General features: G+C 39.6%; 1 protein-coding gene across 1 annotated transcript; it reads left to right on the top strand.

Annotated features, from left to right (window-relative positions):
* Positions 1-17,431: 17,431 nt before the first annotated feature.
* Positions 17,432-18,260, top strand: LOC121995057 (uncharacterized protein ycf23-like). The gene is made up of 5 exons (XM_042548900.1): positions 17,432-17,512; positions 17,592-17,651; positions 17,743-17,832; positions 17,910-18,017; positions 18,093-18,260. Exons 1-5 carry the CDS (start codon positions 17,432-17,434, stop codon positions 18,258-18,260), a joined length of 507 nt encoding a protein of 168 aa, XP_042404834.1.
* Positions 18,261-21,339: the final 3,079 nt, after the last annotated feature.

Genomic DNA, 21,339 nt, shown 5'->3' with positions numbered 1-21,339 from the left:
TGACCGACAGGCTCACTAACAGTGGGCATCTCTGGCATATCCAGAGATCCCGTGGTCCTCGCACGTGGTTGTCCAGCACCACGTCTCGCAGCAATACGAGTAGATCGTCTCATATCTGTTAAATTAAATTACAGATATCAATACCAATATAACCAACATAAAATAACAACATACCTATTTGCCGTCTGGAGATGTTCCGTCGCTGTCCAGTCCCCAAAAATCGACGGAAATCCAAATAAATCCGAAACGGAAATCCGAAACATAACCATATCGAAAATCTGATAATGCCCAGTTTGACTCGCAAACCTGGCTAACCCAAATATCCAGAATACCAACAACAGGTATCCGATAAATCTCCAGAACACCAAAAACAGGTATCATAACCCGTTCTGATACCAAATAAATTGGTATCAGATAAATCCCGAAAATCCAAAATACGAAACAAAAGATCGTAAAACTGTGCTCTGATACCACTAAATTGTCCACCGTATAGGGGAGATGCTGCCGAAATTTTCTCAGACAGGGTCTCCTCTGGGGGCGTGACATCCTGCGCACAAGAGACCGACCAACACTACTGTCAGTGACCTAAGACCGGGGTGGGAATCCCTGGCTAGGCCCTCCGACGCTCAAGTCAGTGATCTCTCCCGGTGTGGAAGAAAGAGGAAGAAGATGAACAGTAGTTGAAAATTAGGGTTATGAGTGTGCGCAATGATGTGAACTTACTTTGCCAACGGAGAGGATTCCCCTTTTTATACCACTTCATATAACCTCCGTAGTCATGAAGTGGACCCCGGTTTGTTAGAGTTTGTTATGAGATGACGTAAGTTGCGTACTTGTGATAAATGACTTTTAAGGAATCTTTTTTGTACCCCAGATGTACCTCCTTTGTCGTGTAGCACCTGCAAAATAATCTAGAAGCACATTTCCCGCCGAAATATATAACACTTGTTATGTGGTTATATATTGTAGATATCCTCATTAATTATCTTATTTGAAATATTTATCTCTGTCCTTCCTCATGAGGTTTCTGTCCGCACCCTTCTATGTTAATTATCCTAACCAGCAATAGGCCATATTTTATCAAGTATTTTTCCAAGGTGTTGGTCGACCTCGCTGATATTAGCCTACCTCCTTTGAGGTGTATAAATCTTCCTCCTGGGAAGCATATTTCGGTCGATATAAACTTATCTCTTATTGAGGTATGTCCCGGCCAATATTAGCCTACCTCCTTTGGGGTATATAGATCTTTCTCCTGGGAAGCATATTTCGATCGATATAGACTTATCTCTTATTGAGGTATGTCCCGGCCGATATTATCGTACCTCCTTTGAAGTATATAGATCTTCCTCCTGGGAAGCATATTTCGATCGATATAGACTTATCTCTTATTGAGATATGTCCCGACCGATATTAGCCTACCTCCCTTGAGGTATATAGATCTTCCTCCTGGGAAACATATTTCGGTCGATATAGACTTATCTCTTATTGAGGTATGTCCCGACCGATATTAGCTTACCTCCTTTGAGGTATATAGATCTTCCTCCTGGGAAGCATATTTCGGTCGATATAGACTTATCTCTTATTGAGGTATGTCCCGGCCGATACTAGCCTACCTCCTTTGAGGTATATAGGTCTTCCTCCTGGGAAGCATATTTCGGTCGATATAAACTTATCTCTTATTGAGGTATGCCCCGACCGATATTAGCCTACCTCCTTTGAGGTATATGCTAAGTGATATGGATCTTTCCCCCTTAAAGGCACATCCCGGACGATATTAGCCTACCTCCTTCTTGAAGGCGTATCCCGACCGATACTAGCCTTCCTTCTTCGTTCTATCTCCTTTCCCTTCCTCATCGGGGGACCCATGCCACCTAACCCATATCACTAGCCCTCCCTTCAAGTCTAGTCGAAGGAGGTGTAGACGACTGACTAGACACAAGTCTGATTTTGTCTTTTCCTACCTGTGACTCTACTCTAGATATTGAAATGACCTCACAGATTTTGTGTACAGCTATCTGATGCAACTACTGTACAATGACTCCTTGAGTCCCTTGATCCTTTAAATAGGGTTACAACCTTCTCTTTGCTCACCACCCACCTTGGTTTTTTCCTTCCTTGTTAATTTCCATTGCTCCTTTTCTGGCTAAGAGTATGGCTTCGGTTCCCCCTCTTCAGGGGTGACTCTTGTTGGACAAGGCGAGATCTATATGTGAGTTTATTCAAATCTTTGCTTCGGCTAACTCTAGGGTTCAAGGGATTGTCTTAAGAGATGAAGCTTCACAGTCCAGACTTTTCATCCAAAGGTGCCCAGTTTCTGAAGGCTCGAGGGGCTTCAGAGGGATTTCACTACTTATGGAGAGTCGGCTCAATAGCCCATGGATGTTGTGTGAAGGGCACAACACATGTTACCCCTGGGCTGAGCTTGGTTGCTTCACTTGCAGAGCTCTAGGGCTTGAGAGGGGAAGTGATTTTTACATTTACTTTTCCATCATGGTCTGAATAGACCCATCCCCTTCCCCTTGCCCTTGAGTCTCTCTGCTTTGTTGCTTTCTTCGTCCCAGGTAAAATGTTTCTACTTATGAGCCTTGACAAGCCTGGGCGAGGTACAATGTTTCCATCTCTGCTCCATGGTAAGTTTGAATCCAGTGGGACTGAGATATTCCAAGTGTCTCAAGAGCTTATGTTTGTAATTTTTGTTATCTGTCTGAGGCTTACTGTTTTGAAGGGAAATGTAATGTTATGTATTTGATCAGATTCTAAGTGTAAAAACAAACCTTTGTATTGAATTAAGTGGTTCTATTGAATCCTTCTGTAATTTACAAGAATAAATGTGATGTTGTATTCATTACCCCTCTGTATATCCTACGTGTCATTTATCATTGTTGTTTGCTACTCGGAAAACCTATAGGTTCCACTGTACAAAAATTTTGTACAAAGGTCTGAACCTTTTCCTAGCTACCATGTGTTCTTTTAAATTAAATTTTGGATCGCCTGCGGAACTTAACACGTTTGATCCAAAACTTAATATATTTGTTCTTTTAGGTTTTGACTTGGATCTCCTGCGGAACTTAACACGTTCGACCCAAGTCTCCTTAAGTTATTAATTTCATTAAATATTAATTTCCATAAAAGGTTCCCAGTACTGACGTGGCGAGGCACATGACCTTCTTGGATATGGGAGCAACCACCACCGACTAGACAAAACCTTTAATAGAAAGCTAATATTTAATTTCCTAAAATAACTTTAGGTTAACCAAAGAGAACAATCAAATCACAAGGAAAAGAAAAAACAAAAGAACACAATTTCGAAAAAACATATTCGAAATTCTAGAACGTAAGCCTCTTGTATTTGGTATTATTTCCATAAATAACTAGCATGATGCGGAAATAGAAATTACTAGTTATACCTTGTAGAAAACCTCTTGATCTTCTACCAGATTCCTCTTCTAACCTCGGACGTTGTGTGGGCAACGATCTACCGAGATGAGAAACCACCAACCACCTTCTTCTCCTCCAAGCAAGGTTCGGCCACAAAGGAAGAACTTCACCAAAGAAGAAAATCAAAATACTAACCAAGCTCCAAGAGATGCTAGCTTTCTCTCTTTCTTCTTCTTCTTCTCCGAGTAGTATCCGGCCACCACAAGAACTCCAAAAGAGATGGAGAGGTTCGGCCACCACAAGAGGAAGAGAAGGAGAGGATGGCCGGCCACACCAAGGAACACAAGAGGGAGAGAAAACAATAGAGGTTGTATCTCATGAAGGCACCCTACCCTTCTTTTATATTCCTTGGCCTAGGCAAATTAGGAAATTTAATTACAATAAAATTTCCTTAATTTTTCTTGACATGAATTAATTGAGAAAAATAAAACAAAATTTCCCAATTAACTTGAGATGGTCGGCCACATTGGAAACAAAGAGGACAAGTTTTAATCAACAATTAAAACTTCCTAATTTGTTTCCGGAAATTTTAAAAATAAAATTTCTCTTTAAAATCTCTTCATGGTTGATAAAGGAAATTTCTATAATTTTAATTTTATCAACATGTGAATAATTTTAAAGAAAAATAAAACATCTCTCCAATCTACAAATAAGGAAAGAGATCTAATCTCTTTCTTTAATCTTTGTAGATCTTTTACAAGAGAGATATTTTAATTTTAATTCTCTTTAAAATATATCTTCCACATAATAATAAAAATTAAAATTAAATTTCTTTTTAATTTTATTTGGCCGGCCCTACTAGCTTGGGTTCAAGCTAGGGCCGGCCACCCCAAAGTTTGGCCGGCCTAGCTTGGTTCCCAAGCTAGCTTGGCCGACCCCTATATCATGGGTATGAAGGTGGGTATAGGTGGGTATAGAACTCTATAAATAAGAGGCTACGATAGGGACCGAGAGGAGGAATTGGTTTGGTCTCCCGATAAAATTCGCTTCGAACACACAACTTAATTTTATCAATGATAATTCATTCCACTAGAGAACTATCATTGAACTACCGCACCAATCCCAAATTACATTTTGGGCTCCTTCTTATTATGAGTGTGTTAGTCTCCGTGTTTAAGATATCGAATGTCCACTAATTAAGTGAGTTACCGACAACTCATTTAATTAATATCTAAGTCCAAGAGTAGTACCACTCAACCTTATTGTCATGTCGGACTAAGTCCACCTGCAGGTTTAACATGACAATCTTTATGAGCTCCTCTTGAGGACATTATCAACCTAGTATCTCTAGGACACAGTTTCCTTCTATAATCAACAACACACACTATAAGTAATACCATTTCCCAACTTATCGGGTTTATTGATTCAACGAACTAAATCTCACCCATTGATAAATTAAAGAAATAAATATCAAATATATGTGCTTGTTATTATATTAGGATTAAGAGCACACACTTCCATAATAACTGAGGTCTTTGTTCCTTTATAAAGTCAGTATAAAAGAAACGACCTCAAATGGTCCTACTCAATACACTCTGAGTGTACTAGTGTAATTATATAGTCAAGATAAACTAATATCTAATTACACTACGACCTTCTAATGGTTTGTTCCTTTTCCATTTTGGTCGTGAGCTACTGTTTATAATTTATAAGGTACTGATAACATCATCTTCTGTATGTGACACTACATACTATGTTATCTACAATATAAATTAAATAAACAACTACAAACAAATGTAGACAATTAGACCAAATGTGATTCTTTATTCATAATAAATGTTTACAAAGCTTAGGCTTTCAGTATACATTCCAACAATCATGGCTGAGGCTATCTTAATTATTGGAATACTTCTATATTGTAGCTAATATTACGCCAGCCAATATTGTTTCGTTAATTGAAATCAATATTATATCAAAGTTATGCCGACTAATATACAATTATTTTGATCAATATTAGTTTTGCATTTTGTAAGGACGTTAATTCAAAATTTGTCATTCGCCTAAATCTCCATCCTTAAATGTTTTTGTTATTATCTTGGACTTAGTTAAAAAATCAGTCATTTTCACTTTATCATGTCCAGTTAATCACGTCTTCTTTCGAAGCTTTTTAGCTGGTGATTGGCTCTTCTTCGGGTGAGAGAATGTTAGAAGCGTACCCCGAGGTGTTACCAACCCCAGCGTGATCCGATCTGTCACATCCAATATAAATGTTTTTTTATGATGGTATGCCACATACTTTTTCTGACCGCCACGTCATGTAGGCCTCTTGCCTCTCTCTTGCGATCCCCAGCGTCTGCTGAGATAAAAGTGTTTTGATCTGACAACAGTTGTGTGCTTTTCAAACCCTAAACCCTTCGTCTCCTTTTAAACTTTGTCCCTTCTTTTTTCTTCTCTAAAGTTCTTTATTTGTTGTCGTCTTCAACCAAACCCCGTGCTCACCGTTTTCTCGACGATCTCCTTTCTTGTCTTCAGTAAGTAATCTATTGCTTCACTAGCCTATACTTTTGTCCATGGCTGAGGAAGCAATTGCTCCTTGGTATGTCCATATGTCTTCTTCCTTTGATAAAAATGCGAGGCTAGCTATCCGTCGTCAGTATGAGATTCCTCGAGAGTATGGCATCATAATCCCAAACTCAGATGATCGCCCTCATCGTCCCCCTGCTGATTGTGTAACCTTTTTCAATGATCAGTTGATAGGGGGTTTAAGGTTTCCTATCCCTCCTTTCTTGATTGAAATAAGCCAGTATTTTGATATTCCTTTACAACAATTTGCCCCCAACGCATTCCGTTATCTGTGTGGTGCTTACATGCTGTTTCGCTTGCGGGACATTCCTCCTACTCCTTAAAAAATTTTCATGTTCTCTTATCCCAAATGTTCGGAACCTGGTGTCTTCCTGTTTCATTCCCGGACTAAAATGGTTCTTTTTGGGGATATGCCCTCGTCCCTCAAAGCTTGGAAATCTCGTTTTTTCTTCTTAAAGTTTCCAGGACCCATTCCTTGGTCTCATGCTTGGAAATCTTTCTTGCCCCCCTTGCCCGACGTCAAGGAGTGTCATCTTCATCCTTCTTTCCCTATCTATTGTGAGAAATTGTTAAATCATCGACTTTCTATTATTAAGTGGCTACGGGTTGATCTCCTATACTTGTTTGGCTTAAGCCCCGTCAAACCTTATACTCGTGTTCCTTTAGGTAACACCTTATTTTTTTCTTCTTGTTTTTAACTAACTAAACTATTCTCTTTTCTATGCAGTGGAAAGCTTTTATGACGCTTTGATTAATGAAGAATTACGTCTGGAAGAGGATGTCATTCGCGCCAAAGAAGCTGAACTTCTGGCTGCTATTGTTCTTTCCCCTCCAATCGAAGAACCAGCCCCTTTAGCTAAAGTATCCAGTTCTTTGGGCATTCTTGAAGCTCTTGAAGCTCCTGAAGGTCCTTCTGCAGAGATCCTTGCTAGTTCTTTACCCGTTGTTACTTCACCAGCGGTTGTTGCTGTCTCCTCATCTGCCCCTCTTCCCCTCATTGAGCTCACGTCTCCTGATAGCTCTGGCAAATCGATAACTAAACTTTCTAAGGGTAAACGCCCAGGGCGCAAACTTACCAGAGCTCCTCCATCAAAAAGAAGGCTCATCCTCCCTGCTGACGAGTTAGTTTCAGAAGGTTTCGCTTCGGCTGACCTTCCTTCTAATGAACCGACGTTGGCGGAACTCTATCCTTCCCTTAGTTTTCCTACCTCGCCCTTCTCTAATGCCAGTGCTTCTGGTGATGTATCTTTCACTTTTCCCCTGTCTATTCCGACTTCTGGGTTTTTACCTTCCTCGCCTTCTTCTTATTTAGTCTTTGCTCCTCCATCTATTCCTACTTCCTCATTTTCTGCTGGTTCTTCTACTATTCCTATTCTCCCCATACTTCTAGGAGGTTCCTTTGCTGGCGCTTGGGATAAAGTTTGTCCCATTTTTGAAGAACTTAATACTTCTGAAGCAATTAACCGTTTCTCTCATAAGGAGAATCAAGTATGTCTACTAACGTTTACTTTCTATTTTTTAGCAATTATCTCATGGCCCTTTATTATATCTCTAGCGATGGATAGAGAACATGGGTTTATCTCGACTGATGCACAATTTATACAACGAGAACAAGAGATTAAGATATGAGAATGACAGGCTGAGACAGGAGGTTACTGAGTTATCTTCTGCTACGTCTTCTGCTACTGCCAAGAAACAACTCGAAGCGCAAATTGAAAGTCTTCAAGCACAATTTAAGTCGGTTACTGACCTTAACCAGGAATTGACTTCCAAACTTGGTAAACTAAAGGATAATTATGAGGCAGAATTGACTGAAAAACTCAAAGCCCTGCAACTGAAGGAAGATGAAATAACCTCCTTGAACACTTCCCTTAACTCAGTTAAGACCGAGGTTTCCGCCAAAGAAGCTGAATTGAAGACTTCCCAAATGGCTTTGGTGGTTTACAAGGATAACGAAGATACTCGTTACAGGGAGCGGGCCACTGCCATGATTGAATCTCCCGAATTCAACAGGCCGATCGTGAAGTCCATCTTGTCAGCCTTTACTACGGGGGCTCAAGGAGCGATTCAACAATTAAGAGAGGAGAGCTACTTATCTCGTGACCCTCCTCCTAATTTCTTAAATCGTCGTAGACTTATTGAGAACAAACCCCCTGATTTGTACCCTAAGTTGACTTTGACTTAAATTCAAATTCTTGTAAAGAGGAGGGCAGAAACTCTGTAATGACGATCTCACGTAACGCTGATTATTCCCTTTTTGTTGTTAATTTTACTCTTTCTCATGATAGTTATCTATTTTATATAAATGTGTCCAACGTTGTTTGGTTTGCCATCATACAACCTTTCCCAACAGATTGTCACGTCTTAGATTGTTCCCTCATGACCGGACGGTATACATCAAGATTGATAAATATCGCCCGATATTTCATAGCGTAGTTATGTCTCGCCTGATTTGACACAGTTCTATCATGATGTCCCTAATATTGGTCGATTTATTTTACTTGATCAGTTTACCCCTATGTCTTCATATGTCATTTTCACGTATTAATCGAGTCTCATATGGTTTTATCATAGTGTATATTATTTGACTCATTATGATAAGCTTTTGGTCGACATACTAGCGTGCTATTTGTCTCGGTCGATCTATCAGAACCGCCCGCTTTGTATTTACAGATCGTATCCAGTAATCTCTAACTAAGTCCTACCTGCTACCTCGCACTTAACTCCTCCTTATTTTATTACACCTATAACTTGAACCTATAATTACTGGATTAATTTTTCTTTATATCCTCCAAGCTTTCTCAAGAATTGTTTCTAGGGAAACTTTACATATTTTTCAAGGAAGATTACTTAACCTTACCTCTTTCTTTTGATTTTATCACTCATTTATGACGGTTGGAATTTCTAAATATCTTTTCCTTTCTTCTTTTCTCCTGCTGTTTCTATTTGAGGGTTTTAGTGCAGGGTCGAAGGAAAAATAAGGGTTTACGAAGTTTTCTTCCACTGTCCTCCATCTCTTTTCCTCTTCCTTGATTCCTCTTGTTGGAGTGTATACTGAAAGTCTAAGCTTTGTAAATATTCATTATGAATAAAGAATCACATTTGGCCAAATTGTCTACATTTAGTTGTAGTTGTTCAATTAATTTATACTGTAGATAACATAGTATGTGGTGCCACATGCAGAAGATGATGTTATCAGTACCTTATAAATTATAAACAGTAGCTCACGACCAAAATGGAAAGGAACAAATCATTAGAAGGTCGTAGTGCAATTAGGTATCAATTTATCTTGACTGTATAATTACACTAGTACACTTAGAGTGTAATGAGTAGGACCATTTGAGGTCGTTTCTTTTATACTGACTTTATAAAGAAACAAAGATCTCGGTTATTATGGAAGTGTGTGCTCTTAATCCTAATATAATAACAAGCACATATATTTGATATTTATTTCTTTAATTTATCAATGGGTGAGATTTAGTTCGATGAATCAATAAACCCGATAAGTTGGGAAATGGTATCACTTATAGTGTGTGTTGTTGATTATAGAAGGAAACTGTGTCCTAGAGATACTAGGTTGATAATGTCCTCAAGAGGAGCTCATAAGGATTGTCATGTTAAACCCTGCAGGTGGACTTAGTCCGACATGATGATAAGGTTGAGTGGTACTACTCTTGGACTAAGATATTAATTAAATGAGCTGTCAGTAACTCACTTAATTAGTGGACATTCGACATCTTAAACACAGGGAGACTAACACACTCATAATAAGAAGGAGCCCAAAAATGTAATTTGGGATTGGTGCGGTAGTTCAATAATAGTTCTCTAGTGGAATGAATTATTATTGATAAAATTAAGTTGTGTGTTCGGGGCGAACACGGGATGCTTAATTTTATCGGGAGACCAAAACCAATTCATCCTCTCGGTCCCTATCGTAGCTTCTTATTTATAGAGTTCTATATCCACCTATACCCACTTTCTATACCCACCTAATAGGGGCCGGCCAAGCTAGCTTGGGAACCAAGCTAGGGCCGGCCTAGGTATATTATTGGGTGAACCCAAGCTAGAGGGGCCGGCCATATTAAATTAAAAAGGATTTTAATTTTAATTTTTATTATGTGGAAGATATAATTTATTAAAGAGAATTAAAATTAAAATATCTCTCTTGCAAAAGACCTACAAAAGATTAAAGAAAGAGATTAGATCTCTTTCCTTATTTGTAGATTGGTGAGATATTTTATTTTCTCTTTAAAAATTATTCACATGTTGTTAAACTAAAATTATAGAAATTTCTTTTTATCAACCATGAAGAGATTTTTGAAGAGAAATTTTATTTTTAAAATTTTCGGAAACAAATTAGGAAGTTTTAATTTGTTGATTAAAACTTGTCTAATTTATTTCTTTTGATGTGGCCGGCCAATATTGTTTAATTTTATTTATTTTTTTCTCAATTAAATCATGTCAAGGAAATTAAGGAAATTTTATTGTAATTAAATTTCCTAATTTGCCTAGGCCAAGGAATATAAAAGAAGGGGTGGGGGTGCCTTCATGAGATACAACCTCTATTATTTCTCTCCCTCTTTTGTTCCTTGGTGTGGCCGGCCATCATCATCCTCTCCCTCTCTTCCTCTTGTGGTGGCCGAACCTCTCTCTCCCCTTGGAGCTCTTGTGGTGGCCGGATACTACTTGGAGAAGAAGAAGAAGAAGGAGAGAAAGCTAGCATCTCTTGGAGCTTGGTTGGTGTTTTGATCTTCTTCCTTGGTGAAGCATCCTTATTGTGGCCGAACCTAGCTTGGAGGAGAAGAAGGTGGTTGGTGGTTTCTCATCTCGGAAGATCGTTGTCCACACAATGCCCGAGGTTAGAAGAGGAATACGGTAGAAGATCAAGAGGTCTTTCTAGAAGGTATAACTAGTAGTTTTTCCTTTTCCGCATCATACTAGTTATTTATGGAAATAATACCAAATACAAGAGGCTTACGTTCTAGTATTTCGAATATGTTTTTCGGAGTTGTGTTCTTTTGTTTTATTTTTCCTTGTGATTTGATTGTTCTTTTCGGTTAACCTAAAGTTATTTTAGGAAATTAAATATTAGATTTCTATAAAAGATTTTGTCTAGTCGGTGGTGGTTGCTCCCATATCCAAGAAGGCCATGTGCCTCGCCACGTCAGTACTGGGAACCAATTATGGAAATTAATATTTAATAGAATTAATAACTTAAGGTGATTTGGGTCGAACGTGTTAAGTTCCGCAGGAGATCCAAGTCAAAACCTAAAATAACAAATAGATTAAGTTTTGGATCAAACGTGTTAAGTTCCGCAGGCGATCCAAAATTTAATTTAAAAGAACACATGGTAGCTAGGAAAAGGTTCAGACCTTTGTACAAAATTTTTGTACAGTGGAACCTCTAGGCTTTCCGAGTAGCAACCAACACCTCTTTCTTTTATCGTCTCTCTATGGCAGCTTCTCCTCCCGCATGGTTTCTCTCGTGTGTTTCCAACCTTATAGATACAGAAGAAGTGGACTTACAGGCGACCTATGGTTTTCCTTCTTATATAATCCGTCCCGCTCCTCACGAGGGTCCGCATCTTCCTCCTTTAGGGTGCATATCTATCTTCCAAGACCAAGTCCTACAAAGTTTTCGCTTCCCTCTTCACCCTTTTTTCTGTAATGTCAGCCGTTATTTTAATATCTCACTCAACCAGTTTGTCCCTCAATCCTTTTCCATTCTTATGGGTTTTATTGGAGTATCTAAACTGTTAGATTTCCCCTTGTCTCCACGTCTTTTTCATCACTTCTTCATTCCTCGTCGAGTGGATGTTGGTGTTTTTAAATTTCAAACTCGTCCCAAGGCTATTTTGTTCAACCGCATTCCTCCTCAGGGGGAATGGTATCACAAATTTTTCTATATGCGTCTTCCTTCTCCCCCTCCGTTTCCTATCTAATGGATACATGATTTACCTCCACTTCCTAGCACCCATGATCTTCTTAATGATCCCTCTGTTGCTTCTGCTTTACCTAAACTGAGAGGAGCAAAATTCAGCTTGCCGCATCTAATTGTGGAGGGTTTAATGTTTCCTTTGGGGATAAGCAAGATTGACACTCCTTTGGATAGTTCTTTTGGTATGTATGACCATTTCACTTCTCATTTACTGATTAGTATGTCTCTTTTATAATGGTGTTTATTTCCTATATTTCAGCTGATGCTCTTCTTCCAGCCTTTATGTATAAGAATCCTGCTGTGACTAAGTCCTTTGTCAATAATCTTGGGGAAGAATGGTTGCGTGACCGCCGATCGAATCCTAATTTTTCCACCTTGGGCTTACTATATGAAGAAGAACGACGGGCAGAGGCTGTCGCACTCATGGAAGAGGAAGAAGAAGAGCCTTTTGTTACCTTAGTTAAAAAGCTAAATCTTACTGAGGCTTCTCCCTTTAGTGATTTCTTTGGTACTTTTGTGCAAGCTCCTCTTGTCCCGGCGCCCATTTCTCGAGAGAGAGGTAAGGCACCGATAACTCTCACCCACATTATCTCTAATCCTTTTCTTAGGATGATGAGACCCGGTCTACTCATCCCCTCTTCTTCTATTATTTCAGCTCCTTCTGCTTCTGCTTCTGCTTCTGAGGTGGCCGTTAACCCTTCTGTGTCTTCTGCACCTCTCACATTAGCCTTGCCTTCCTTGGCTTCTGGGCGTCTAGCAAAATGAACACCTTGCAGGAGATCTTCTCCAAGTGCTATTCTTTCAACCATTAGTGTTCCCATGACTGAATCAACTTCCCCTGTACTGCCACCTATTCCATCTACTTCTTCTTCTGCTCCTTTTGTTTCTACTATTTCTTTTCCTCCCGTTACGTCTTCTTCTTCTTCTCTACCTCCTATTTCCTCCATTCCCCGACCTTTATTTAAACAGGCTGTGGGTCTACCCTCTCAATTGGGCCGATCATCTGACCCATCTATCTATGGCTCGTTGCAACTACAAGGCCTATTAGCCGAATCTTGGCTACAAGGTCAAGAACAACTAAGAGGCCTTAGTCTTCCACATCGAGCTGATCACCACAGTCGTCAGGCAGTAGCTGTAAGTATTTCTAGTTATATGTTGTCAACTTCGCATCCTCATTCCTAACTATATTATCTTTTTGTTTAGTTCCTTGCCTCAAGTCTACACATTGACCAGCTACTTACGGCTAAGGATCAGGAAAATCAAAAATTAAAAGCTCAACTGGACACATTGAGGACTACTTCTCCTTCTTCTAATAGCGACTTGGCTCAATTGCAGGAGAAAGTGGCCCTACAAAATCAACAACTGGGGCCCTAAAACAAGAATTGGAGGAGTGTAAGCAATTATTGAAAGATAAAGAGCTCGCCAGAAGAACTTTGGAATTACAGGTGGATCGGCTACATTCTGGTCTTCGACTAGAGAATGCTTTAAAAGAGAAAGCTCTCTCAGATGCTTCTCATAAAAGTCTCATTTTAGAGAGAGTAGAGAAGCTTCATAATGCCTGTCTTTATGACCAAGCTCAAGACCTAGCCTCTCATGATTTCACTATCCTACAGGAACAAGAACAAAGGAAAGCTCAAGATGTTGAATTGTCACTGCTCCAGAAGGAATTGGAACAGCTTAAATCAGAAAAGGATGCTTTGAAAGATCAAAATACGAAACTGCAGGCTGATTTCCAAAGCTATAAGGAGCAAGAGAAGAGTCGATGGGAGGAGTGGTGCCTGGCTTACTTAAAGTCTCCATCGTTTGCCCGAGAATTCATTCGTAGGATAGTAGGTGCTTTAAATAATTTCGTATCAGGAGTTCTTCAACAGTTACGAGAGGGTGACTATCTACCCAAGGAACCCCCCCTTTCTTTTATAAATCATCATAGGCTTAACGAAGAACTACCCACAGATCTGAAAGGTCCTTTTCTAGATGTTTAAAGAGACTATTTATAAAAGGCTTGTAAGTGCAGAACTAGTAATGAAAAGAAGTGTAAACAAAGTTTGGCAATTAAATGACTGTGTTGTATAAGAAATTTTTAATACTTACCTGTTTTTCTATTGTACTGATTTGAGAATGCCTCTCTTGAAATACCTCTGAACATTAGATATAAGCTTTACTCTAGAATTCCTTGCTCATATTTTGAAGTTAAGCCTTGTCTTCCGCAGATAACATCCAATGTGCTTCACATTTCCAAAAGAATGCATAATCCCGGCTGATATCGGATAAAGAATTGTATAAAACTCTTGAGCTTCGAGCTGGGTATAATATCCCAGACGATTTTTAAGTAAAGATTTTCATATAAATAGGCTTCTAGATGAATAATGCATCATATGCATAGAATCTCCTTTTGAATCCTGGCTTCATGTCCGTATAACCACGGTCGATTAGGCTTTGAAATCATGAGATTTCTCGATCGACTTACGTTCTGTGATAGTTTAGAGTCTCTTGTTTTTCCCATGAAGACCCGTCCGAGTTACTTCATGAGATTTCCCGATCGACTTATGTTCTGTGATGGTTCAGAGTCTCCGGTTCCTCCCATGAAGACCCGTCCGAGTTACTTCATGAGATTTCCCGATCGACTTATGTTCTGTGATGGTTTAGAGTCTCCGGTTCCTTCCATGAAGACCCGTCCGAGTTACTTCATGAGATTTCCCGATCGACTTATGTTTTGTGATGGTTTAGAGTCTCCGGTTCCCCCCATGAAGACCCTTCCGAGTTACTTCATGAGATTTCCCGATCGACTTATGTTCTGTGATGGTTTAGAGTCTCCGGTTCCTCCCATGAAAACCCGTCCGAGTTACTTCATGAGATTTCCCGATCGACTTATGTTCTGTGATGGTTTAGAGTCTCCGGTTCCTCCCATGAAGACCCGTCCGAGTTACTTCATGAGATTTCCTGATCGCACTACAAGAATTTTTGCATTCAACAACACCCAATAGACAACGCTTTTTAATAAAAACGTTGTCGTTCTTTGTTTTACAACGCTTTTAGTGAAAAGCGTTGTCTATGGTATTTACTTTTTACTAAAGACAACGGTTTTTAATGAAGTGTTGTCTTTAGTGTTGTTGTTTATGGTCAAAGACAACATTTTTTTAAAAAACGTTTTTTAAAGTGTTGTGTATGTTTCCCCTAAACTCACTTAAAATAAATTCGCAGCCCTCGCTTTGCTAAACTCTAAACCCTCAACGCGCGCGCGCCTTCTCCTCACCACTCCTCTCCACGAGTTCTCCTCTCCACTCCTCTCCACGAGTGCCTTCTCCTCTCCTTCTCCTCTCCACGAGTGCCTTCTCCTCTCCACTCCTCTCCACGAGCGCCTTCTCCTCTCCACGAGCGCCTTCTCCTCTCCTTGCCGCGTGATCTCCTCTGAACCCTAATCTCGACCCAAACTCCTCACGCCGGCCCAACTCCTCCAAGTCGAGATCCCTAATCTCGCATTTCCCCATCTCCTCAATCAAAGTCAGCTTACCCTTCCTAATCCGCCACCATCTCTGACGCCGGCCGACGCCATCTCTGACGGCAGATCTAGCCGCTACCTCTGGACGAAGCCACCGCATCCGCCGCCAGAGCTGCCCCCTTTTCCCTCTGCACGCTGACGCGTTGACGGAGCATCCGCCGCCGGAGCCACAACGGCGCTCCACGGACTTCCTGTTCTCAGCGGCGGCCTGTAGTGTTCTCTTTGATTCTTGGTCCCTCGTTTCTTGCTTTGTTTCGCGTCGCCGTTGCGGCTGGTTGACTTGCAGATCCACGCTGAGGCTTCGATTTTGTCGTTTCTGTTTTTGTCTTCGAATCTTTTAGGCAATGAAGTTTCTGGATTGGTACTTGAAGATTGGCGCGGTATCGGCGCTGATCGGAGCGTCCATGGAGGTATTCATGATCCACACTGGTTTCTGTAAGTCGTCATCCTTCTTTTCGCCCTGTACTGTTCTTATTCATTTATTTGATGTCTTATGTGGTCTTCCTGCGCTTTGCTTTACCCTAGTGGCGAAAATCGTGTAACCTCTCTTGTCCTAAGCTCCTTGTTTTTTCCCCCTCCACAAGGGGAAGTTCCTGCACTATAGGTCTGTGAATCCGGAGAAAGTTATTGTTTGATTTAGTTAAAGTTGTCCTTTTTTATGTTGGTTACAAATTGAATTCCTATGATGAAGGCAATCATGGAATTGGTTTGGGATGGATTGGGAGTAGGGGCGTTAAACTTCTGAAAAGAGGTACATAGTGAGGGTAACTGGGTACACCTCTATCGAATGAATTGACCATTGTTCAGGTTTTGGCAATGCATTCAGGAGCTTACTCTTCCAAACATTTTATATAGCAAAAGGATCGTTATAATTAATTCCTGATGTTTTATTGAATTAGGAAGTTCCTTGGTGGCTTACCTTGTCTTCGCTACTACCTGAAGCAGCGCAGCAGCCGTGGTCGAGGCAAGGCCTAGTCCCAACCAATCTCAGCATCGCCATTCCCAGTAATGCCAGTCCCCCACCTGTTCAATGAAATGTCAATGTGGGAGTTTTACTTACTGATGGCAACTTGGAAATGGTGTTATAGCTTCAAGATCTGGAAGCACTCAATCGACGTGGGCTCAAAAGGTGTGTGATGCCATTAAACATAGCTTGCATTTTCTGCTCATCAATCATCATGCTGATGAAATATCGTCTCTGCAACTTACCTTATAATATGCTTTGGTTGTGAAATCCTTGCTGTTTTACTTCCTTCAAATGTGGTGCTTTTGGTGCATTGAAGAATGGCATTTAGGTTGATGAATCGTTTACATGTTTGTCACATGTGTTGTTCCTAGAAGACCAAATTGTATACCATAGAAAACCATGATAATCGATTAAAATTCAATTTTTATGGCAATTTTTAGAGTACATAACTTCTAGAGTGAAGTGCAATTTTCACTCTTATTGTCATATTTTTATATCAACTTGGCTTTGGCTAGACTTATTTTGTGTTGAATCGACCTTACCTATAGACAATTTTGTGTCTCCATGTGAAGAGTGCAGATTCATTCTTTTCAAGTTTTGTATGATTTAAACTTCACCCATTATTGCTTTTCTTTTGTAATAATGCTTTCAATTTAATTTCTAGTAAATTAGATTAATTCTTTACTTTCAATTAGTTTTATTTACTTTTTAATAGTTTTTTATATCTTAGAATCGTATAAAACAAAATTTGTATCAAATCATATCGAATAATACCACATTCGTATGATTCTCTTCTATTTTAATACACATGTTCGAACTCCTAAATTCCAAAATGTCAAAGCATTCAGGAGGAAGATCTTTTAATATCATCGGTACCACAAACATCAAAACTATGGAAGCTGATTATACCAATAATCTTCCTATTATTTGGTTTGTCAGTGATCTTAATATTTGGTAATATTTGGTCTTTGATGCTCACGACAGAGTTTCAACGCTGCATGATTACCTTGTTCAAGCAGATTGCTCACTCACATGAGTCGCAAGTTCCACACTCTTCTTTCTTATGATGATCTTGTTCTTGCAGATTTGTGTTTCCTCTGTGGACCCTTTGGCATTTCCTTCTGCAGTGGAAGCAGGTGCCCAAATGGTTAGGATGCGATGAACTTGACTGGTTTCGATCGGATTGTCTGTCATACCAAACATTAAAATCCTTGTGCTAAATGCAGGTGGAAATTGGAAATTATGATTCTTTCTACGAGATGGGAATTCAGTTTTCCCCTGAACAGGTATATGAATCATGATCGTACTTTTCCTTGCAGTTCCTCGAGTATTTTCAGCTATTTCTATCTCGTCACTATTCTGTGGTGCCATTGTCAGATTCTAAAGCTCACTAGAGAAACTAGAAGGATTCTTCCATCCATTACACTGTCTGTAACCGTGCCACACATGCTTAGTCTCCCTGATCAGGTAGCTCATTTATTTCCTCGTAAACTGAGATTTGTCACTAACACAATCTCTCGTTGTTTTTTGTTCAATTTAAAAAGGTGAAGCTAGCAGAGTTGCTGGAACAGGAAGGTGCTGATATAATCCAAACTGAAGGAGGGAAATACTCAAGTCCATCAAAACCTGGTGTCCTTGGTTTGATCGAGAAGGTAACAACAGTACGAATAAGAAATCTTAGCACACTTGTGATGAAAAATGTGATATTTTTCCTCTTTAAAATGTAGGCCACACCAACGCTAGCAGCTGCATACTCCATTTCCCGAGCAGTTCAGATTCCAGTTATGTGCTCATCTGGATTAAGCGCTGTCACTGCACCTATGGCTTTAACAGCAGGAGCAGCTGGTGTGGTATGCGTTCTTTTGCTTTCTAATCTAATCATTATCTGCTACTAGTGAAAGAAATATAGACTCTTTCAGATTCTCTTGTGTTCTTGATTATCTGCTACTACTTCATTGTCAGAAGTAGTTGAACACTAACACTTGGACGTCAACATTTTTGAGTTGGCTGGACTTAAAGAAGCAATTCCATGCGATGGACACCAACAACAGCGGTTAGTCAATGATGAGGTTTTGTAAAACTTGTGTGTTTGAAAAATTATTGTCATGAAGTTAAGGATAACTTGTATGATACAAATTTAATTTGTGGATCAATATGTATACATTTTGTTTGTATAATATAAAGTTTTATTTATTTGTTAAATAGTCTTATTATAAAAATGATTGTGGTTGTGGATATTTAATTATATGTAAATTTTGAGTATTTTTTTATAATTTTTGCTATTTAATTAAGAAAAACACTATTTTTTATAAATTTAAAAAGACAACGTTTTTAAGTAATAAAAGACAACGCTTAAAAAACAATGTCTTTAAGACCAACCACAACGCTTTTAAAGCGTTGTCTTTGATATGTGCATTTTTACAACAGCATCTATAACAACGCTTTTTAAGAACGAAAAGACAACGCTTAAAAAGCGTTGTCTTTGTGACCAACCACAACGCTTTTAAAGCGTTGTCTTTGATATGACTTTCTACAACACCATCTACAACATCACTTTTTAAGTACATACGACAACGCCAAAAAAGCGTTGTTGTTTAGCTTTTTTCTTGTAGTGTCGACTAATGTTCTGTGATAGTTTAGAGTCTCCGGTTCCCCCCATGAGGACCCGTCCGAGTTACTTCATGGGATTTCCCGATCGACCTATGTTCTGTGATGGTTTAGAGTCTCCGGTTCCCCCCATGAAGACCCGTCCGAGTTACTTCATGAGATTTCCCGATCGACTTATGTTCTATGATGGTTTAGAGTCTCTGGTTCCTTCCATGAAGACTCGTCCGAGTTACTTCATGAGATTTCACGATCGACTTATGTTCTGTGATGGTTTAGAGTCTCCGATTCCTCCCATGAAGACCCGTCCGAGTTACTTCATGAGATTTCCCGATCGACTTATGTTCTGTGATGATTTAGAGTCTCCGGTTCCTTCCATGAAGACCCATTCGAGTTACTTCATGGGATTTCCCGATCGACTTATGTTCTGTGATGGTTTAGAGTCTCCGGTTCCTCCCATGAAGACCCGTTCGAGTTACTTCATGAGATTTCCCGATCGACTTATGTTTTGTGATGGTTTAGAGTCTCCGGTTCCCCCCATGAAGACCCTTCCGAGTTACTTCATGAGATTTCCCGATCGACTTCATTCTATGTAAAAATATTATGTTTGTACTAACCTTGTGACAGTTTTTAAAGTTTCTGGGTTCTTGAGGGAAGCTGAATAGGCCTTTAGGGTTCCCCCCTGTAAATTGCTCGAAATAGATAATGAAAGTCCTCTCGATATTTATCAATCTGTATGAACCATACTTATTTCTATGGCGATATTTGTCTTGCTTGGCTTTTATTAAAAAGAAGTAGAGTACGCAAACTGTAGGTATACTTGTCCTCAGTCACCGAGGACTTCAAATAATTGTGATTTGTTTCTCTAGATACATTCTTGAGTAGTATGATGTAGTTAGGTTCGATAAGGCTGTAAGTGATTTGCACTCCAGGGATGCTCTAGAATTCTCCCTTCAGTATCTTGGAGATAATATGAACCTGATGTGAGTTTTTCTACCACTTTGTAGGGTCCTCCCCATTGTGGTGACAACTTACTGACATCTCCGACAGGTTTAATTCGCTTCCATACCAAGTCTCCTACTTGGAAAAATCTGGGGATGACTCTTTTGTTATAGTTTTGTCTCATCCGTTGTCGATATGATGCCAGACGAGTAGCAGCTTTATCTCTAATCTCTTCTATCAAGTCTAGCTCCATGAGTCGTCTACCTTCATTGTCCCCATCATATAATTGTCTTCTGTCAGATTCTACTCCCACCTCGATGGGAATTATTGCTTCTCCTCCGTAAACTAATTGAAAGGGAGTGATTCCTGTAGCTTCTCGAGGCGTGGTACGATATGCCCAAAGAACGCTGGGTAATTCATCTACCCAGCTACCTCCGACATGATCCAGTTTGGTCTTTAAGCCTCTTATGATTTCCCTATTGGTTACTTCTGCTTGACCATTACTTTGCGGATAAGCTACAGAAGTGAAGGCCTGAGTAATGTCGTAACTGTTGCACCAGTCTAAGATCCTGTCCCCTTGGAATTGCCTTCCATTATCAGAGACTAATTTATGAGGAATACCAAATCTGTAGATTATATTTTTCCATAGAAATTTAATAACTGCATCTTCAGTAATCCGAGCAAGTGGTTCTGCCCCCACCCATTTAGAAAAATAATCCACCGCTACCAATAAGAACCTTCTCTGTGCAGTTGCCATGGGAAATGGACCTACTATGCCCATGCCCCATTGATCAAAGGGACATGAAACTATAGAAGTTCTCAATAACTGTGTAGGATTATGTAAGATATTTTGATGTTTTTGACAAGAAATACAAGTTCTTACCAACTTGTTGGCATCTTCATGTAGAGTAGGCCAGAAATATCCTGCTAATAAGATTTTTCGGGCTAATGATCTTCCCCCTATATGACTACCACATGAACCTTGATGGACTTCCTGTAGGATAAACTGTATGTCTTCTGTACCAATACATTTGAGTAAAGGTCTAGAAAAAGCTCTTTTTATATAACTGTTCTCCTACCATAGTGTATTGAGTAGCTTTCTTCTTAAATACCCTTGCCTGTTCTGCATTACTGGGAAGAATACCTTGCTGTAAATACAATATAATTTGAGCTCTCCAGTCACCTTGAATTTCTACGTCAGCTTGTCTTTCGATACAAGATACTAGTAGAGTTTGTTCTACTGGCCGATCTAAGCTCCACGGTACTATAGCAGAGGCCAGCTTAGCTAATTCATCTGCTACTTGATTCTCAGATCGAGGAATTTTTTGTATATTCACTTCTTGAAACTGGGACTTCAACTTATCAAACGCTTCAGCATATAACTTAAGCCTGTCATTATTAATTTCAAAATTACCTGATAGTTGTTGA

This window comes from Zingiber officinale, chromosome 6A (assembly GCF_018446385.1).
Source record: "Zingiber officinale cultivar Zhangliang chromosome 6A, Zo_v1.1, whole genome shotgun sequence".
In the NCBI taxonomy this organism is placed as follows: domain Eukaryota; kingdom Viridiplantae; phylum Streptophyta; class Magnoliopsida; order Zingiberales; family Zingiberaceae; genus Zingiber; species Zingiber officinale.
This window is presented reverse-complemented; position numbering and strand designations above follow the sequence as displayed.

Excerpts from the sequence above, each read along its gene's own strand:
- LOC121995057 (XM_042548900.1), top strand. The coding sequence starts at position 17,432 with ATGATCTTGTTCTTGCAGATTTGTGTTTCCTCTGTGGACCCTTTGGCA. Across the intron at positions 17,513-17,591 it reads TGGAAGCAGGTGCCCAAATG|GTGGAAATTGGAAATTATGA; the intron begins GTTAGGATGCGA and ends TGCTAAATGCAG. Across the intron at positions 17,833-17,909 it reads TGCTTAGTCTCCCTGATCAG|GTGAAGCTAGCAGAGTTGCT; the intron begins GTAGCTCATTTA and ends CAATTTAAAAAG.